This window comes from Pelobates fuscus, chromosome 12 (genome assembly GCF_036172605.1).
Source record: "Pelobates fuscus isolate aPelFus1 chromosome 12, aPelFus1.pri, whole genome shotgun sequence".
Taxonomy (NCBI): domain Eukaryota; kingdom Metazoa; phylum Chordata; class Amphibia; order Anura; family Pelobatidae; genus Pelobates; species Pelobates fuscus.
The window spans coordinates 133,875,070-133,894,711 of NC_086328.1; the positions used below are offsets into that span (position 1 = coordinate 133,875,070).

The 19,642-nt window shown below is 40.4% G+C and overlaps 1 protein-coding gene across 2 annotated transcripts in view; it reads right to left on the reverse strand.

Moving 5' to 3' along the window:
- ANO3 (anoctamin 3) overlaps nt 1-19,642 on the reverse strand; it is a 349,289-nt gene that overhangs the window by 169,766 nt on the left and 159,881 nt on the right. For both annotated transcript variants that reach the window (XM_063438288.1, XM_063438287.1), the window contains exon 2: nt 7,240-7,434. In XM_063438288.1, coding sequence (XP_063294358.1) covers nt 7,240-7,434 — 195 coding nt within the window. The remainder of the gene's footprint in view (nt 1-7,239; nt 7,435-19,642) is intronic.

Here is a 19,642-nt window from a genome sequence, read left to right on the forward strand (position 1 = left end):
AGTGTATCAAGAGCATCCATTCCGATACAACATTGAGATCCAGTATGATGTATTTTCAGATCACAGAGGTCTTCTATTAGCAGAGGATCCCTAGTGATGACATCAGCAGAGTTTCTCCGCAGCCTGTAACACTGTCCGTTTTAAGCATCAAAAAAGCAACACATTTGGTTCACCCCCTGTGCTATTTCTCAGAGCTATGTGACAGATGAAATAGTGCAATCATCCAGACAATGTGTCCCCACACACAGCGGCCCTTTACCTGTGACATCAGTGATGACATTATGGGGGCGTGAGCAAACACGGAGGTTAGCCCAAGCTGTTTCAATGGGATGTTACAGCACTCACTTGAAGACGCTAAATCTTGCTCCTGATGACAAAAGTGAGCTCCAGGTGTTTTTTTATTTAACCGTGCCTTGACCAAAACTGATTGATGTTCTATGCTGTCCTAAAGGGCTTTAAAGTTCATTCTTTCTTAATGGGTTAAAACGTGTTAAGTAATATATTTTTTATATACTGTAAAAAAAGGGTGAATTATATTTTGTTTTATAGACTATCATTTACTTTTGTGTATGTATTGCTCTTGCTCTTGTCAGAACATTTGAGCAGGTATGTCCCTACATTTTATTCCAGCTTTGTGTATTTGTGTATTTTGTGCATTGGGCCATATGTTAATACTTTATAATAATAATAATATTGATAAGGAGAAGATGCTGATACATGTAAAGGCTTGGCCTGCAGTTGTGGGAGGGGCATGTTACCCTATTTAAACCCCCCCAACTCACCTTCCTCTGTCCTGTACGTTTTTTAGCGACTCGCATGTCGCTATTTCCAGTCGTCCTTACCTCCCCTTACCTGGTCCTCGTGGCTTCGTTGCCTGGCCTGCTGTTTCCCTTCTGCTCGTCTGTCCGTGGTCCTCCTGGGCTCTGCTCTGGCATTTCCTATTCTGGTGGTGAGGAATTGCAGGGATGCAGGTGTTGCTCTTTTTGGATGGTCCGTCTCGTTGGTGTGGGTGTTTGGGGCTTGCTGTCCGGAGGTATTGTGTCTCGTCTATGGGGGGGTCTGCTCTGCTCTGCTGCTCACCTCCGCGGGTGGCTCGGCCTGCTGCTCGGCCTGCTGTGCGTCTCTTTCCGGCATTCTTGCCTGCCGGCCCCCCTTCCTGCTCGCGGCGCTGTCGCTCGTGTACTTCTGCACTCACTGGCGGTCGTGCGTCCATGCGGCCAAACAATGTGTGTTGGGTGCTGTTCGGGATGAAGGTAGGGACCAATATATGGGTCAAACTGTTCAGGTATGGTATACATCATTATATTTCTACTTGGGTTTATTTTTGCAGAGGGGTGCGCAGCGGACCCTTAACCTATACTTGTACATGGTTCATAGGTTACTCCTTGCCCTAAATCACCTCCCAGGAATGTTTAGCTGGGTGTCTTTTTCATGTTTCATACTATGTGCTTAAATGGCAACTTCCTACCACTATATAAGTGCTGCTTTAATTTCTCTGTAGTTCATGGTTTATTGAATAATCCCCTTGGTGTCTCCACTGCCTTTTCCTTTTCACACTGTAGGTTAAAGAACTCTGACCCTGTTATTTATTATTATTTATAGAACACCATACAAATTATGGTGCCCCACCCCCGGATAAAAGGAAGAAAAAAAATTAAATAGGATAACACTGGAATTTTTTTTACTCTATCTTTATTTAAAAGAATAAAAATAAATAAATTAATTAATAAAAAAAAATAAAAAAAATGTGAGGGTGTATCTCGTTCGTGTTTCCTTCCCTGCTGTTTAAATACACGGTCTTAACTATGTAGTTGCTGCTAACGAGCGGTCTTCGGTCCCGTCCCGGGGTCTGACCCGGGTTTAACTTCGGGTTTTGTTTCTCTGCTTGGCTGGGCCACGTCGGTCCGCCATACCAGTGCTGTGTTATTTTCCTGAAGGAGCGTTATGTTTTTGTTACAGGGCACACGTTCTGGCCCTTATGAGCCCCGTGTCCCTATTTTCCTTGTATACTCTATACAGCCTGGCCACCTGGACTCCGATGGCTCACTCTGCCCCCAGTTGTTTTCTTCCTTGTACCCCGCCCTCTCTTTCTTTTCGTTCACACTGTACGTCCCCTCTCTCACTCATTACCCTCCCCTCTTAGTTAGCTGTTGCTGGCTGTCAGGGTCCTAGGTGTCCACTAGTGGTAATTCCCCCTGGCTTCTTCAACTTAGGTTAGTGGTCCTGCGAGGCCAACACCCATCCTCGCACTCGGAGGTACTACGCTCCTCGGGCCAAATCATAGTTAGTCGCCTCGCATTGTGGCATAGGGAGGGGCTCACCTGTCATTCTAATTCTATCTTATGTTTAACTATCACTGAGAGGCCGACACCCCGCCACAACGTTCAGTGGCCACGTTATCCCCTCACGCCAATGCATAGATAGAGCCTCTCACGCCGCTTGACATCTAGCGGGGCCTCACCTGTCACCAAACCTAGTTTTTTAATTGTTTCACCTTTTTGGCTTTAGCTAATATGCCAGCACACACGCACACACACTCACACACACACTCGCACTGGATCTCGTGTGCCCCGTGGGTTTACTCCTACACGGATTCTGCTACTTTTTTGCCGGGCTTGCTCCTTCAGCCTCTCGCCTGGACTCTGATGTGCTTACTCTGTGTTCGGTTATGGTCGGCCCTGCGGTACTTCCTCGTTTACCCTCACGTTCATTACATCTGTCCTCTCTCACGCTACCTTCCCTCCCCTCTTAGTTAGTGGTGGCTGGCTGTCAGGGTCCTAGGTGTCCACTAATGGATATTCCCCCTGGCTTCTTTGCCGTAGGTTAGTGGTCCCGCGAGGCCCACACCCATCCTCATACTCGGAGGTACTACGCCCCTCGGGCCAAATCATAGTTAGTAGCCTCGCATTGTGGCATAGAGAGGGCCTCACCTGTCACTCCCATTCTATCGTATGATTAACTGGCACCGACAGGCCAACACCCCGCCACAACGTTTCCATGGCCACGTCATCCTCTCGCGCCAACGCAGAGATAGAGCCTCTCACGCTGCTTGGCATCTAGCAGGGCCTCACCTGTCACCACACCTAGTTTTAATTATTTCGCCTTTTTGGCATTAGCTAGTATGCCATCACACACACACACACACACGCTCATTGGGTCGCTTATGCACTGTTTATTTGTCTCTTCTTCTAACAGGTCTCCGCTGCTAGGCGTTGGCATGGTATTTTTCTGCCCGGGCTCTCTGGCTTGGTCTGGTACCCATCACACTGTGGAGTCTCTGCTACTCCTACTTTTTTTTTCCTGGTCCTGGGCCCTTCCTCGCTTCGCTTCAGCGAGTTGCCTTTCCCCCCCACCAACCGGCAGCCTTTTGGACAGCTGAACTCTCAGTCCGCACCCCACGGGTAACGCTGTTGCTGGAGGGGGCCCACGAGTTTTTTTTCTACTTCTTTGTTTTGCCCCCTGGTTGTCTGCGCTGCTGTCATCTATGGGGCGGTGTTGGATGGAAATTTAGGGTAACTGGATCGGAACCAACCAAAGTGGCAGATGCCAGACTTCCTGCACCTTTCGTACGATCTGTCCAGTGCCTCCTCTACGCTTTCCACATGGCTCTGCCTATGGCCTCTCCCGTAGCCGCTGCCATTCCTGGCGTTTCAGGGCCTGATCATGGTCTGCCACCCTTGATAGCTTGTGGTCGTCATCTTTCACGTCCGGCTCTGTTCCAATGCTCGCGGCACATGTGTTAGGGCCTTCTTCCCCTTTGAGGCTCCTTCTTCGCGTATACTGATGCTGTCTCTGTTGCTATGTTGTCTGCATTTTGGTTCTCGCTTTGTTTGCCACCTCTAACTTGCATCAACTCTACCTATCCGGTTTACAACTTCATATGTTGTACAAGTTTACCTTTCATAAGCAGTTTCATGTCCTCGTACCTCATTATTATCATACTCAAGGCGTTTTCAGGTTCCGGGAAATTTCTAATTTTGCAGATTTCACATCAACATCCAAGTATTTCAATCACTGTTATAATGCCTGTCCCTGCGTACCGAGCATCAACCTTCAATGTAGGGCAATAACTACTTGATCCAAGGATAAAATCTGACTGCCATTCTGGGATCAAGAAGGAATTTTTCCCTAGCTTGTTGCAAATTGGAAGCGCTTCAAACTGGGTTTTTCACCTTCTTTTGGATCAACCGTTTATACACAGATGTGAGGAAGGCTGTACTTAGTGGGCACTAGTCACTTTAACTATGTAATCTAGTTGTCGAGCCGCTATACCTGCTGCCACAGTTTCTTGGGTCTCACATATTTCCCACAACCACCACGTCCTTCCATCATTATCTCAGGAAGTCTCACCTATTCATGCAGTCTATTGTTTACCTTCTCTACCACACACTTAGTCTACCCTAGAGGGCCAATACATTTAATATACCATACTTCCCCTTGCACAATTAAGAGTGCCGGTTAAAGTGCCAGGCAACTGTATGGCATTTCCCATACAGCTAGGCAATTTAGGTTTTGTTGATTGTTTTATTTTTCTGGCAGGTATCCAATTTTTGCCCTCTTTTATTACAGGCCTACCACGACGTCGGTTCCGGCACACCTCATCTGACTTTTTCCCCCTTTACTTCCTATACGGCCTTTACAAATGTAAAGGCTTGGCCTGCAGTTGTGGGAGAGGCATGTTACCCTATTTAAACCCCCCCAACTCACCTTCCCGTACGTTTTGTAGCGACTCGTATGTCCCCACCCTCCACTCCCTCTATCTCTACTTTTCATTACACCTCATGGGTGGGCCCTCTTTTATTACAGGCCTACCACGACGTCGGTTCTGGCACACCTCGACCGACTTTTTCCCCCTTTACTTCCTATACGGCCTTATTTGCTCCTCACACAAATATTTTATCAATAGGGTGTAGCACAATTTTCAACCACAATGTAATTTCACTGTTTTTACATTAGTCTTATGTGAAATGAAATAATAACATTATATATTGACTAGTCAACTAAATGTCACATGAACTAATATTTGATGGGTCATTATTGTTCAAATGTCTAAGAACCGTCTTACTGTGAAGAGTCCTGTAAGAACCAAAAGCAGCAATACTATATCAACTTTATTTTGAAATGGGTTAGGCAAAGACAAAATATATTTCATTTTCTATTCTCCTGACAACTATAGGAGCATGACGTTACTCAAACAGGTCTTCTAACTAATAATTGTCTAGCATTTTTCAAGAAATATAAAGGGAAGAGCTAACAGTTTGAGCTGGGTAACATGAATTCATGGATTTATTCTCGACTTCATTTTTTAAACAAGCAGAAAAAAGATGATACGATGATTTATTAATCTGACATTTATCCAAGATATCTTGAGGTTTTGCAACAAAAGAAGTAAGCATTGGTAATTCACGCAATAGTTTCCATTGTTAGAATGAAAGAGTTCTCTATAGATTTTCAGGATCTGTATTGTAATTTGATACATGATCTTGAAAAACAAGTTAAATATAGCAAAAATTTACTTTCTGAATGATTCTGTTTATATATCAGTAAAGTATTTGCTATTTTAGTGATAAATGGAAAATGTTGGTTTTAAACAAGGTCTACTGCATGGTTTGCCACAGCTCCTGTCTTTTAAATACCCACTGTTCTGTGTCTGGCAATACTGGCACCAGCACATTAACAATTAATTATCCTTGTTTTTTTTACATTTTATTTTATAGATTCCTCTACTGAAAAGGTTTTTCTTCCATAAGGGAGAGAACATTTGGTTTCATTCATATAGTTTGTGTTTTTTTTTTTAAGTGACTAGAGATACAAGATAACATAACCTGATTATGGAGTGATAGATTTAAGGTGTGATATTAAGACATCCTAATATTTTATTAGAAATGTGTTAGACACATTGGAATTTTCTCCCAGGAAATGTGACAGAGACTGAATAAATTCAGGAATGCTTGAGTTATATTCACTGCTGGCCTATCGAAGGAGCTCAATGAATTAACAAAGACTGTGTCCTTAGACAGGAGACAGGTAGGCTAGATGGATATAATGCATCATCTGATATCTTTCTCAGGTTCTTGTCTTCCACACAAGTTCTACTACCTATGGTGAGGGCCTTCTACTGGCTCCAAGTTAATGTCCCACCCTCTCTGTCCATCAATTGACTGCCCTTCTTCCATCCCAAATACAGTTCCCCAATTCATGAATACCATTACATTCTCTAAATTAGATTGTAAATCGATTTGGGCAGTGCCCTCTTCACCTACTCTTCATGTATCTCAAACACGTTTTGTAAGCATTAATAGCTTGTATTGTTTTACCTATTGTACAGAGCTGCAGAATAAGTTGTTGCTATATAAATCATTGTCCTTATACTCTAATACCCTTCACCTGCCATATCTTCAAATAATGTGCATTTCCTCAACAATATCTAATTCAACTCATCCAAGCAGATACCCCTAAGCCATGCCAATATTAGTACATAAACCACTTATTGTCAGGGTTACGAGTGGTGGAGCTCAGGATGCACAAGGTAGCAGCTCAGGAATGAGATACAGACAAGAAAAATACAGATAATGTAGTCAAGTCAAGCAAATAGGTGAGTCCAGGCAGTTAAGACTAGCAAAGGGTTATCAGTAATCGGGAAATATTAACACAATAAAAGTGAGCAATCGTGGTCAGAAACAATGCCAGGAAGTAGTCATTTAAGAGTCTGCTTCCCAGAAGCAACAAGCCAGTTCTCTTGACACTACCTTTATCCTCTGCTTGCCCTACAGCCAGAGAGACCAGACACTATGTACAGAAGCTAAAGAGTCCAAGTACACAAAAAAAACAAGAAGTAGAAAACAAACTACCATATAAAATTATTACTGACAGAATAATTCCTGTGATGGGCATATGTAGGCTATTGCCTACTCTGCCCATTAGCTCAAAGCTAATGATGGTGCATGATATCTCTTACTATAGTATTTCATAAGGAGCAGGGAACAGAGAGTTGTGCTGCTAGGACAGACTTGTCCTGCTTCTCTAACTAACACCACAATCCACACCGCAAAAAACAAACAAAAACCAAAAGGTAAAAAATAATGAAAGTTGCATTTCAGCTGTAGGGCCATAGAGTGTCCTGCTATACATCAGTGGGGAATTCCTTAAGCATGTCTTTATACATGTCCCATATAAGCTTTATAACATGTCCCATATAATCTGACCTTGAATCACATTATAGAAATCAATAGTGCTCACCTTTCTGCTGCTCCACATCGATTGCTGATGAGCCTTCACTGACTGGCTGGGGCTGGACTTGGTTTTGCTGGTGTATTGAGGATTGTTTATTTAGATGTTGAGGATGTGTTTGGCTCTGAGCTAAGCATGGCATGCTCCTCTGTGATGGTTTGAGTTGATTTTCTTTTTCTGTCCCACTTTTACTTTTAAACATGCCTGAAATAGAACAAACATATAACAAATATAATAAACATGTATATATATAGTGTAGATTGGATTAGTCGTATTAGTCCAGTAGACAAGATGCCAAAATACCAGAGTGTTGCAGTATGAATGATACCTTTTTTATTGGACTAACATAATGCTTCATTGCATCAGGGTGTTTATGAAATTCTTCACTTAATTTTTAATGAAACATAACAGCACATGCAACTTCCTTTAAAAAAATTATCTAACTAACACAACAATAGCACAAAACCAAAAAGGCAGGATGGCAGTCTCCATACATAATCTTCGTAAATAATTTCAGATTCAGTTGGTTCTGTAAAACTGTACAGAAAATCATTATTATTAAAAAAAAAAAAAAAAAAAAAAACACAGATGAAAACTCAAAACCCCCAGCAAAACAATGCATTATACTATCTCACATATAGAAATACAGATACTGATAGATGGAATAATATAATATTGACTGTCGATGCGTTTAATGAATATTCGATCCTTGATTACTATGGCAGTTTTTTGCACTGATTATGGCACTGAAACGCCAAACATTTTCAAAGACATAGGTTATCCAAAGCTGACCTTTGCTCTTACTCTGATGTAAATACTGTTTTTTAAAAAACAAAAAAACAAAAAAAACAGTATAACAAAATAGCCAACTTCTATTGTTCTGGAACACATTGTGTGAGCTAAGACAATCGCTGCATGAGATTTAGTGATCTGAAATATTATCATACGTGGATATTTTCACTAAGCACTGAATTGTAGCCGGTTGGACACTTAATTGCAAAAAGCATAGTCAAGCTGCGATAATGCCTAAACTGAAGCAGATTTCCACATGACTTATTTTATCCAATAAAGTTATTAATTAATAACAATTCTGTGTTTTGCTAATACAGATCAATTTGTTAATAATATTTAAAGGGACACTGCACAAACATCACGCAGTTCAGCTCACTGAAGTGCATTATTTGTCTGGAGTCTGTCTGTTCCCTGACAGTTTATAAAAGTGCCGATGCTAATAAAAACTGGCACTTTTATAATTGGGGACAGATACACCTAACTGGCGTTCAATCAGACAGACAGAGAGCATTTCTTCCCCATTCAAGTGCTCCACAGAGGTATTGAAAATAGCAAACATGCTTTAGTACAGTTCGCTAAGAAGAATAGAAAAGCCGTGATTGCATTCATGGGCATAATTGCAGATCCAGTGAAGAGCCTCTGGATTGGAGTTCTCCCCAACACCGACTGGAAGTTTGTGCTGGGAAAAGGGGGAGAGCTTGCAAAGGCTGCAGATAGAAGGTCTGCAGCTTTGCAAGCTTTTTTTATTTTCACATACTCCCGAAGAAGAGATACAGAAAAAAATACTTGCATGTTCTCTTTGGGGTATGTCTGCTAAATTGTTAAAAAAAAAAATGAACTATTTTAATGGAGTGTTCCTTTAATCCATCACTGTACATGATAAAGGTATCATGCTTATTACATAATATTCTTTTTACAAAAGGAACATTTTATCTTCAGTGTCAACTTATATTTGAGAATGTTATCACTCTATCAATGTTGCATCAACATGAATTATTGACTGTGTTGCAGTCTCTCTTATCTGTGCCAACCAGTTCCTGTTTTATAGTCTTTTTGACATTTTTCTTGTTCTCCCAATGAAAAGGTTGTGCAGTGGTGATGTTCTAAGAATTCATTAACCTCTCATGCTACTTTGCACATTGCACACAAGATGTATGGTAAATGAACTATTTTTTTATTAGAAGTTGTTGAGTGGTGAAACCAGTATGTACAGCTCATCAATATATTTAATGATAAAATCACTGCTTGAAGTGAAATGATATGATTTAGTTCATGTAAATGGCGTTGTAACAAACATCTATAACCAATTAAAGGGGACACTCAATACTGGACTTTATCCTCTTTTGAATGTTTGATTATCTTAAAGCAGTTATTTCACCATCTGGGGTCTTTGTATAATTGAAGACTAAAAGTGGTAAACGATGTAAGTGCCAAAAAACTTCAAACACCGTTTTCCACGTTTAAATGTCAAACAAGCAATGCTTTATAATGTGGTAAACGTGAAAAGTGCCTGGTGGTCCTCTAAGTAGTTCAAAAGAGCGTGTAAAGAGGTCACTAGTTGTAAATGCCAGATATGTGCAAAAATATGCGCTTCTGGCACTTACTACGTTCACCACTTTTAGTCCTCAATTTACAAAACCTCCAATAGTGACATCATCACTGGGGATCCAGTGGCCATGGGGGGCAGAAAAAGTGAGATTTACCTATCAGGACCTGTCCCTCAAGGGCACCCTCATTCTTTCCCATCTGCTTATTTTCAGTTCCTGATAGATCATCTGACATCTGCACGAGAATATAGTATTGAGGATTATGGCGGATCCCACAAGACCATCACTGGTGACCGCTAGGGAAATGACAAAGTTTGATGGCAGTAGCTCCACTCTGTATCAAACTTTGACAATCATAGGAAAATATCTTTTGACTTTGTTGGAATTTCAGTAAAATTCCAACACAGTCAAAATATGCAATACATTAAGGTTCTTTGCAAAATACTCATTTTCAAGGGGGTGACAGTGCTGCTTTAAAAAATAAAATACAAAACCATGGTCATCCTTAAAGATCCTGTGATTGCTGCACATCCCCGCGGTTTACTGATTCTGGCAGTGAGCTTTGCTCAGACTAGAATTTTTTTTTTTTTTTTTTTGTCAATCTTTACCTTCAACGGTTTTCAATAAGAGCAAAGCACATTCCATAAAACTCTGCTCAACAAAAAGGAGACACAGCTTCTACAACTATTTTGATTAGGTTGGAAGGCATAAACTTTGTCAATGGGCTTGAACCGGCCATTGGGAACACTGGGCAAATGCCCAATCAATAGCAAGTGTCAGTGGTCAATGCCAATTAGGGAGGTCAAAGGATCTCCCTGTCTAGCCCATGCAGAGCCCACTATCAGGCCAAGGGTAAACAAAAGGGAGAGGAGAATACATGTATTTAGAATTAATGGTTTACTCCTACTTCCCTTATTCCACTTAAACCCCTACACATCTCACAAAGTACATCCTATAATCCCCAAGAAACTACAACTATATCCTACCCACACACTATAGCCTCTTTCTTACTTCCTCAAACTAACCACAGTACACAGTTCCTATCAACCCCAAGACACACTACAGTCCTGATCCACACACAATACAGCACCTATCTACACACACTACAGCTCCTATGCACATACACACTACACACACAATCCACTACAATTCATTAAGCGCTTATGGGGACACCAGAGACAAGTTGCCAGTGAACACTGAGCCAGTTTGCCATTACAATTGCTTGCACTGTGCCTCTACAGGACATTTTCCATATGTGAGAGCTCTTAAGTAATGATTTACACATCTGCTGCCTTGGAGGGACAATGAAATGACACACCGACTTTGGGTGGCATGTGTCATTTGTAATGACACCACACTCCCACTTTAACCCCGCGCTTCACCGATTGGATTGAAATGCCAGGGACAGATTTCTTCATAGTCTAACCTTGTTTCCTTGTACGTTATATGGCAGAGTGGGCTTATAGCTGCAGTAATCTTAGCAGAGAGAAAGGGACAAAAGAACTCCTTCCATCATAACCTAGCAGGATTGGTAGTTTATATCGATTGTTATGGTGATTGGAGTGTCCTTTTAGTTTTAAATCTTAAATTCAATGCAGCATAAAATAAGTTGCAAATTGTAGGGCAAATTATTCTAGCTGGAATAAAGCCGTGCGATCGCCAGGCTGTGTGTGTTACAATATACATTTTCCTGTCTGCATGTATTGGTGTCTCGATAATCTCAGCTCATGTTCAGGGTTAAAGTTGATGACAGCTTCCTCAACACAGGCCTGTCAAACACAGTCAAACACAGATCAAAGAATGAGGTCTATTTTTGCCATGTTTTCTTTGGCATTTGCATTTCTTATTTAAAATGTTTCTCTTTGTCAAAAAACACTCAGTTAAATTAGAAAAATGTAACATAAAATATCTAGCGGAATGAGTTTCGAGTATCATAGAAGAATATGTTTGGTAGCAGTTCCCAGCAATAAAATAAATGGAAAAAAAGTGACAGCAATCATTAATCTTCTACATATCAGTCCCCATGATCAAACTGTTATTAGACATTAGAACAGGCAATGAGTGGATCGGGATACTTTAATCTTAGAGTGATAGAATGACATGTATTTTTTTGTGTGTGTTTATGTGTGTGTGAGCATGTGTGTCTCTGTTTGTGTAAATGCCTAAACCTAGATTTAATGCTGACCATAAATATTGAATGATTTATGATATCTCCAGAGCCCTTTGATGACATTATTCGCCAATAATGTCGTAAGCATTTTATAGATCAGAGGAAACAAACAGGTAACTCTCGATCTCTACCTCATTTCAGGGTATAGGTATGGGGCATTCAATATTGTTGAGGGATTTATGTTTATGCAGACAAACAGTATTAAAAAGAACAGCTCCTCCTCCCACCAGTATGTTGTGATAGCCTGTGTGAATAACAGTAAGAAAAATAAATATAATATAATAAGCCAACTACTTAGAAATGCAAGTTCCAGGTGTGCCCCCAATTCAATTTTTTTTCTATGTAGATTTGGAATGCACAACAGATTCCTATTAGGCTTAGCACACCATCCATCCACTGTAGGTGCCCCTTTGAAGGTTTGCAGGTGACTGCAGGAAAATATAAATTAAGGAAACCGTTTAAGTGGTAAGTATTGCAGTTAGTATGTTTATCTCCTCTGTTAAAATTAGTGTAGGTCCTACCCAGTGGCGTACTAAGGGGAGCGGGGGTGGGCAGTCCGCCCCGGGTGCCACTCACTAGGGGGGTGCCCGAGCAGACTGCAATGCCCCTCCTGCGCTGATCGCCGAGACCGGCGGTCTGAAGCTCCGCAATGTGCAGAGCTGCAGATCATGTGTCTCGCGAGCACTGCCCAATCAGAGCGTTGCCGCGGGTTACCACGGAAACGCTCTGATTGGGTCTCGCGAGATCCATGGTCTGCAGACTGGAAATGAGGGCCACCGGACCACCAGGGACCCCACTGGAGCACCAGACAGCCCACCCTGGACCACCAGGGATTTAAGGTAATCTTTTAGTCACCCCCCTCTCCTCATCACCCCCCCATCCCTCTCACAATCACCCCCCTCTGTCTCCTCATCCCCCCTCCCTCTCACAATCACCCCCCTCTCTCTCCTCATCCCCCCTCCCTCTCATCCTCACCACCCCTCCCTGAGCTCCCTCTCACTTCACCCCCCCACACCATCACCCACCCCCCTCCCTCTCACAATCACCCCCCTCGCTCTCTTCATCGCCCCCCTCCCTCTCCTCATCTATCTGTATGTGTGTCTGTGCCTGTGTCTCTCTCTGTGTCTGTATGTGTGTGTGTTTTTATCTATATGTGTGTATCTGTGTCTATCTGTATGTGCCAGTGTTTGTCTGTGTATGACTGTTTCTATGTAACTGCATGTGTGTACCTATGTGTCTGTGTATATGTGCCAGTGTGTGTATATGTATGTATGTATATATATATGTGCATACATCTCAGCATTTCGCCTACACTACACACAAATACAACCCTGCTTCCAAATGTCAACCCTACATAAAAGCACACCACCATATTCAAAAACCCCACTACAGAAAAATGCACTCCTGCATTCAAATGCCAACACGTGCAAACACATCCGTACATTCACTCACACATACTCCATACAAAAACATGCTTACATTCAAACACACAAACAGTGCTTGGTGCTAAATACATAAAAATAAAAACACCGCTCAGTGCTAAAGACATAACATTTTTTTTTTTTTTACATTTTTAACGGGCGGGGGATTGGGGGGGGTCCAAATATAGGATCCGCCCCGGGTGCCAAATGCTCCCTACCAATATTGGGGTACGGTGACTTAGTAGTGGGAATAACACAATATTGTCATATGGTGGAACTGAATCCCCATTTTATTTTTTTAATAATAAATGTGATTTTAGGTAGCCTTGTAAAATGTAAAACTGTGTGTTTTTGTGTGTGTGCGTGCATGTGCGTGCACTGTTCCCTAATCTGTATTTTAAACCCAAATTATGCAAAAATACTCAAAGCAACAGAGACATGTCTAAATGATCGTTAGAAAGGTCAGAGGTCAGGACGTAGAAATAAATATGTGTCAGCATATCAACAAAGACAAACCAAAGTAATGAATAGCTAAGCTACACATGCATAGCATGTGAATTGTATGAAAATGATCAGCAGACACAGAAGCACAGAAATACAATTGTGTGGTGCGGAAGGCTTGCTATGTAGGTACTCAAACATGTTTGTATTTCTTTTTAAAGATGATAATGTGTTTATGTAAAGGGATCCACCATGACAATGGATTTGTCTTATACACATTCTGCATGACTCTACAGCTCATTGCGAAGCATCTTAAACCAAACTTTGCAAGGGGGGCCTTTGAGCTGGACTCTGGCACTGGTTACCCAGCTCTAGTTCTGGATAAAGATGAAGAGTCAATGTTAGATATATAAGAGAATGTTGGAGTATTAGATCAGCTGAGATTTAACACGTTTTAGTCTCCTAAGTGGACATAGGGCCCTTGTATAATATAATAACCCTTTTCTTTTATGGAGGTCCCTTGCAATCAATTCAACATAATTAAATATTTAAACCAGTGTTGTAAAGATTGTTTTAGTTTCCACTTAAGTGAACGTATTGCAGCGCTTTTCAACTATAGCCTTTCATAATGACTTTAAGAGCATAAAGAATGTTCAAGTACAAGTCATTACTGGTGGGGGTATTGGAAGGAAAGTTTTAATTATGTACAATAAGATGATATTTTGCCAACATGGCACCTTCTTCAATGGTTTTAATAGGTAAATTATGGATGCACCGAAATGAAAATTCAGGATGCCCTTGGCCGAAAACCGAAACTGAAACCGAAAATGACTTTTTTCCCCAAATGATTTTTAAAAGTGTTTTTCCTATAATTTTATAAATATTAGACTTTTTAATGAATTTAATTAATCTAATATGACAAACTTCCCTTCTCCCTTCTCCCATTCCTTAATGATCCCTTCTACACCCTCTAGTGTTCCTCTCCCCTCCCTCTTTTTTCGTATTCTTTCCTCCTCCCATAGTGTTCTTTCCTCCCTCCTCCCCAGTCCCATAGTGTTCTTTCCCCCCTCCTCCCCAGTCCCATAATCCCCCCCAATCCCATAGTCCCCCCCCCCCCCTGTCCCATAGTGGTCTTTTCTCCCACCCCTGTCCCAGAGTGTTCTTCACCCCCCCCCCCCCATCCCAAGTGCAGTATTCTTGACTTCTCATGTTATCAGCAAGCATGTCTGTTAAACTATGCACTACAAACATAAAAATAAAAACAAGTTTGGCAAATTTGACCCGTTTTCAGCCGAGATGGGATAGGCCCATTTTTGGCCGAAAATTTGGGCAGCTGAAATTTCAGTGCATCCCTATAAAGAATAACAAATTACAATAATGATAATAGAAATATTTTTGATAGAATAATAACAAATCAGCAGGATTTCTGGGAACCAACAAAATAATTGTACATTTTGTCTCTTATAGGTAAAATAGAAATATTCAGCAGTTTTTAATTTTTCCCCATTTCATGTCTGTTCTCTACAAATTCCAGTTCATACTCCACTAGTAAGAGTTTATATTGTAAAATTTGTTTTCGAAAACAACCAAATTTTGAATGTGTATACATCCAAACACCCTTAGTCTACAACTTAAATAAACACTGCTAATATTAATTTCTGTCAAGCTACATCCCCTTATAATTTGAAAAAAATTATAGTTTTATAATTACATAGTAATCTAGTTTGAATATAAGACTCACGTCTATTGAGTTCAACCTTGAAACATGTGTTTTATGCTGTTAATCCAGAAGAAGGCAAACAAAACAATTTGAAGCAATGCCACAAAAAGTAATGGTGGTGGGGGAGGGTTGACTTCAAATAACAAAAATATATTTCTCTGTGGATCAATAACCCATTCACAAACACATTCATTATATATTTAACAAAAAACATTTAGGCTTTTTTTTTTTTTACAAAATATCTATATAATCTCAAAGACAACCTTTTTTTGGGTAGATAATTTCACGTTTATTTATTTATTTATTTTTTTCAGTCTCAATGGGTAACCTCCTGCCCATTGTATATTCCTGCTAAAGAACAAGTTAGCAAATAGTGATTTGTACTGATCAATATATATTTGTATAGTGTTATTGTATCCTTTCTGAGATGCTTTTATTTCTAAAGAACACAAATATAGTTTTACTAGCCTTAATTCATAACTAATGTTTTCCATTCCCCTTATTCATTGTGTAGCTTACCTCTGCTATTTGTCTAGTTCAGCAATATCTTTCATTATTCCCAAGCCCTTTTTAATTAATATTATCCCCAACTAAACCCCATTTAATGTATAAGTGGCTTGTGGGTCCCCTATTCCAAAATGACTTTGAATTTATCTGTATTGAATTTCATCTTCTACTTGCTTGCTCAGTGTTATCAAAATCCCTCTGTAGAGAAGTTACATCAGGTTTAGACTGTGTTACATTATTCTAGCTTTGTATCATCTGCAATCAACAATATAATGATGTCATCTATTTTTCTGACTGATTTTGACTGACATGCAATGTCTTCACTATAGACTCCCTATTTCGAAATAAAAATTGGAAAAGCATATAGACCCCTGTTCCAAAAGCAAAATTCACCAAACAAAACAAAACATTTTTCGCACCACTGCTGGGATTTTTGAACAGAAACTATTGATTTCCAATATAATTTTGACAGCAAAAATATACCCATGTATCTGATGTGATTTATTCCTGTTAAATAGGAATTTTGTGAAATTGATAAGGGGATTGCAAATTTAGGTAAAAAATAGCTGAGCTTAAAAATTAGTAAAAATATTTTTTATTGGCTATTTCAAATTTAAAATAATGTCAGTTCTTTACTCTCATTAGGGATGAAATTGCAGCGAAAACCAAATGAGCAGGATAGGAGTCCAAAATTTGAACTACCCACACGCTGACATGTCCATTCTGTTTAAAAAATAAAAGCACATAATGTCAAAATTCAGTTGTATTTGTGTAATGTTTTCTCACCTTAGTACATAGGTTGTTTATTGTAAATTTTCCCATGTGAGATGTCTAACCATTTGTTGATGTATTGCATCTTCCATGACCCCTTACCAGCCAATGCACCAATAGCAAACAGAGCATCGTGGGACTTGTAGTTTGTATAAACATCAGATTGCCTAAGCCTGGTCTATAGAATAATATTATTAGATTATTATCACTGTAAACATGAAATATGTACCACAACGTAATGAGATTATGGTATTTTGTTCTGCATTTATTGGAAACCAATATTAGCTTATTAAATATTGTGGTATCTTGAAACCCAAAAGACCAGGTTGATTACATTGTATTCTAGCATTATATTAGCTTGCTTGTTTCATTAGGAATGCTTACATTTCTTAATTAATGTTGTTTTAAACGTATGATAACAATTAGACTCTATGTTAAGCACAGAGCCTGTTTCCGTGCACACCGAGGATTAAGAAAGCCGATTTAATGTACCACATCATATCAGTGGGATATAAGCCAAATACTTATTGCTTCAAACAGATACAAAGTAAAGCTTTTACTGCCAAAAAGGTCTGAAGCTGACTGAACCACTTGTATTGTGATTTGGGATGTTATTGTATGCCAGTACCAAATAACTTCACTAATGTCCTGTCAGCAGGAGTAAGCTCACGGCAAAATGTAGCATTATTCTGCCTCGACGGGTAGGATCACTTAAAAGGGGTCAGTGTTAGAAAATAAAACAAACTCTGAAAATTTAAGGCACTATAGGTCTTCTGGTTGAGGTGAAATGGCTAAAAACAGAATTTCTGGAGTTTTCTTAAAAGTTGATTTTCTTTTCTAAATATGGCCTTGTTTACAATCCGGCCGATCACAAATAGTGGCAGTGTTTCTGCTCCCAATAAGCCATTTAATGATTCAGATCAATGTAATTCCAGCAGTTATCCAGTTTATCAGGAGCAGAAAAATATCAGTTCACATATCAAATCCAAAACTTATTTATTTTACATTGAAAATATAGGCTTTTGTGAATCAATTTAATTCCATCCGTTAAATGGGCCTATCGAATTTGACAGCTAAAAGCTGTTGATAAATCCTCTTTTTTTTTACTATTTCCTCACTGGCAGCACTTGTCCGATCGGTTACCTCTGCTAAGTCCCTTCCTTCAGCCAGTCAGGAACCATTTACAGTATCAAGAGACCCATTTCCCCCCCAGTAACCGGATAACACACAGTCCTGGAGGTACAACACAATTGTATTGGCCACACACAGCTTTTATGCACGGGGTTTACCATGCACACATACAAAGATGCATCCCAAGATCCTCCCCCTCCCTGGGGGTCCCAGTGTGGGAAGAGATTCAGTTCCTTTTGTCCCCAAATCCCGCCACTAAGTCCACAGAGATCCCTACACCAACCACCAGGGGTCTTCTTCCAAAGAGCCTCTGTGCCTGGGAGGCTAGGTGCGGGAAAAAAGGTCTGTCCCTTTGTCTCCCAGTCACAGGAAAGGACGCCCACGGGAAAAGAGCTGGCCACTGTGTTCCTCAGGCTCAGGAGAGCCTGCCAAACTCGCTGGTGCCCCAAAAGTGATAACACCAATCTCAGGAACACTAGACTCTGTTTGCGAGGTCCTGGTGTGAAACCCAGACAAGGGAAGCGTCGCCTTTTGGGGTATGAATGCTCCCCCTGGCTGGCGTTCATCAATACGAATGTCGGCCACCCAAGAGAGCACTCATTAATTACTTCCCTTGTGGTTTCAAACCTATGTTGCGATTGCAAACACTCTAATTAATTGGTGTGAATGTTCTATTGTGGCACTGGGTAGGTCCTCATTCTGGGTACGAACGAGTAGAGAAACAATCCACAAATTCTCCCTCTGTTGGCATTCGCCTGTAAGACTGGCGGCCACCCAGAGAAGCACTTATTAATTATTTCCCGTGCAGTTTGCGGTTTGACACTTATGTTGCGAGGTGTGAACGTTTTAACCCAGCGTTCTAAATGGGGTACGGTACTGGGGTAGTCCCCATTCGGGAGGCAAGTGGCTTCCCTTCGTGGAGACACTCCTGAACTAAGAGCGGACACAAAACATGAAAATACAGTAGAAACACATGAAAAGAAAAGGGAAATCCACAAACAGGCAGCGGTTCCGCCACAAAAAGCATTTACCAATTCAAAAAAGTCAGTCATGGTGCATCATGCTAAATAGCCACTTAAGGAATCAGCAGAAATCATTCCATTGATTTCTGTAGAAAGACTTTCTTTGAGAATAATGGGCAATCACTTGCTTTATAACAGTTCTCATTTTGCTTTGATACTATTGTGCACTATATAAATAACATTATAACACTCCATTTGCTGAGTCAACAAGCAAAGCAAGCAAGGTTACAATACACAAAACACAACCCTCTATAATAATGTCAGGTGCTACTAGCTTGTAAACATACCAGACGGGAGTGATTACCTGAAATTGGGCAAATAGGTATCTCCTCCTTTACACACAATAATTAGATTCACTATTGGAAAATCCCTATACAAAAAATATAAACACAGAGAAGGACATAGTGCAACCTGTATATTATATATAAAACAAAGGGGAACTGGCCTGAGGATTCAAGGAAATGTGCATGTCCCATTTAAGTGACATGAAAGCTGCATAAGTCCTGAGCCTACTTTTAAACGGCTCATAAAAGTGTGAGTGATTTCATCTCAGAATTTCCCTTTGTTTTATATATAATATACAGGTTGCACTATGTCCTTCTCTGTGTTTATATTTTTTGTATAGGGATTTTCCAATAGTGAATCTAATTATTGTGTGTAAAGGAGGAGATACCTATTTGCCCAATTTCAGGTAATCACTCCCGTCTGGTGTGTGTGTGCGCTTTTACCTCTTTTTGGTTGTACATGATTCTTTAAGTATATATAGTGGTGATATACTTGGTTTTGGCTGCACCATCCACCTATTTGATCCTTGAGCGCCACTTCTATACTGTTTTCTGTTAGCTTGTAAACATGTCCATACTAGTTTTGATATGACTGCCATTTCCTCA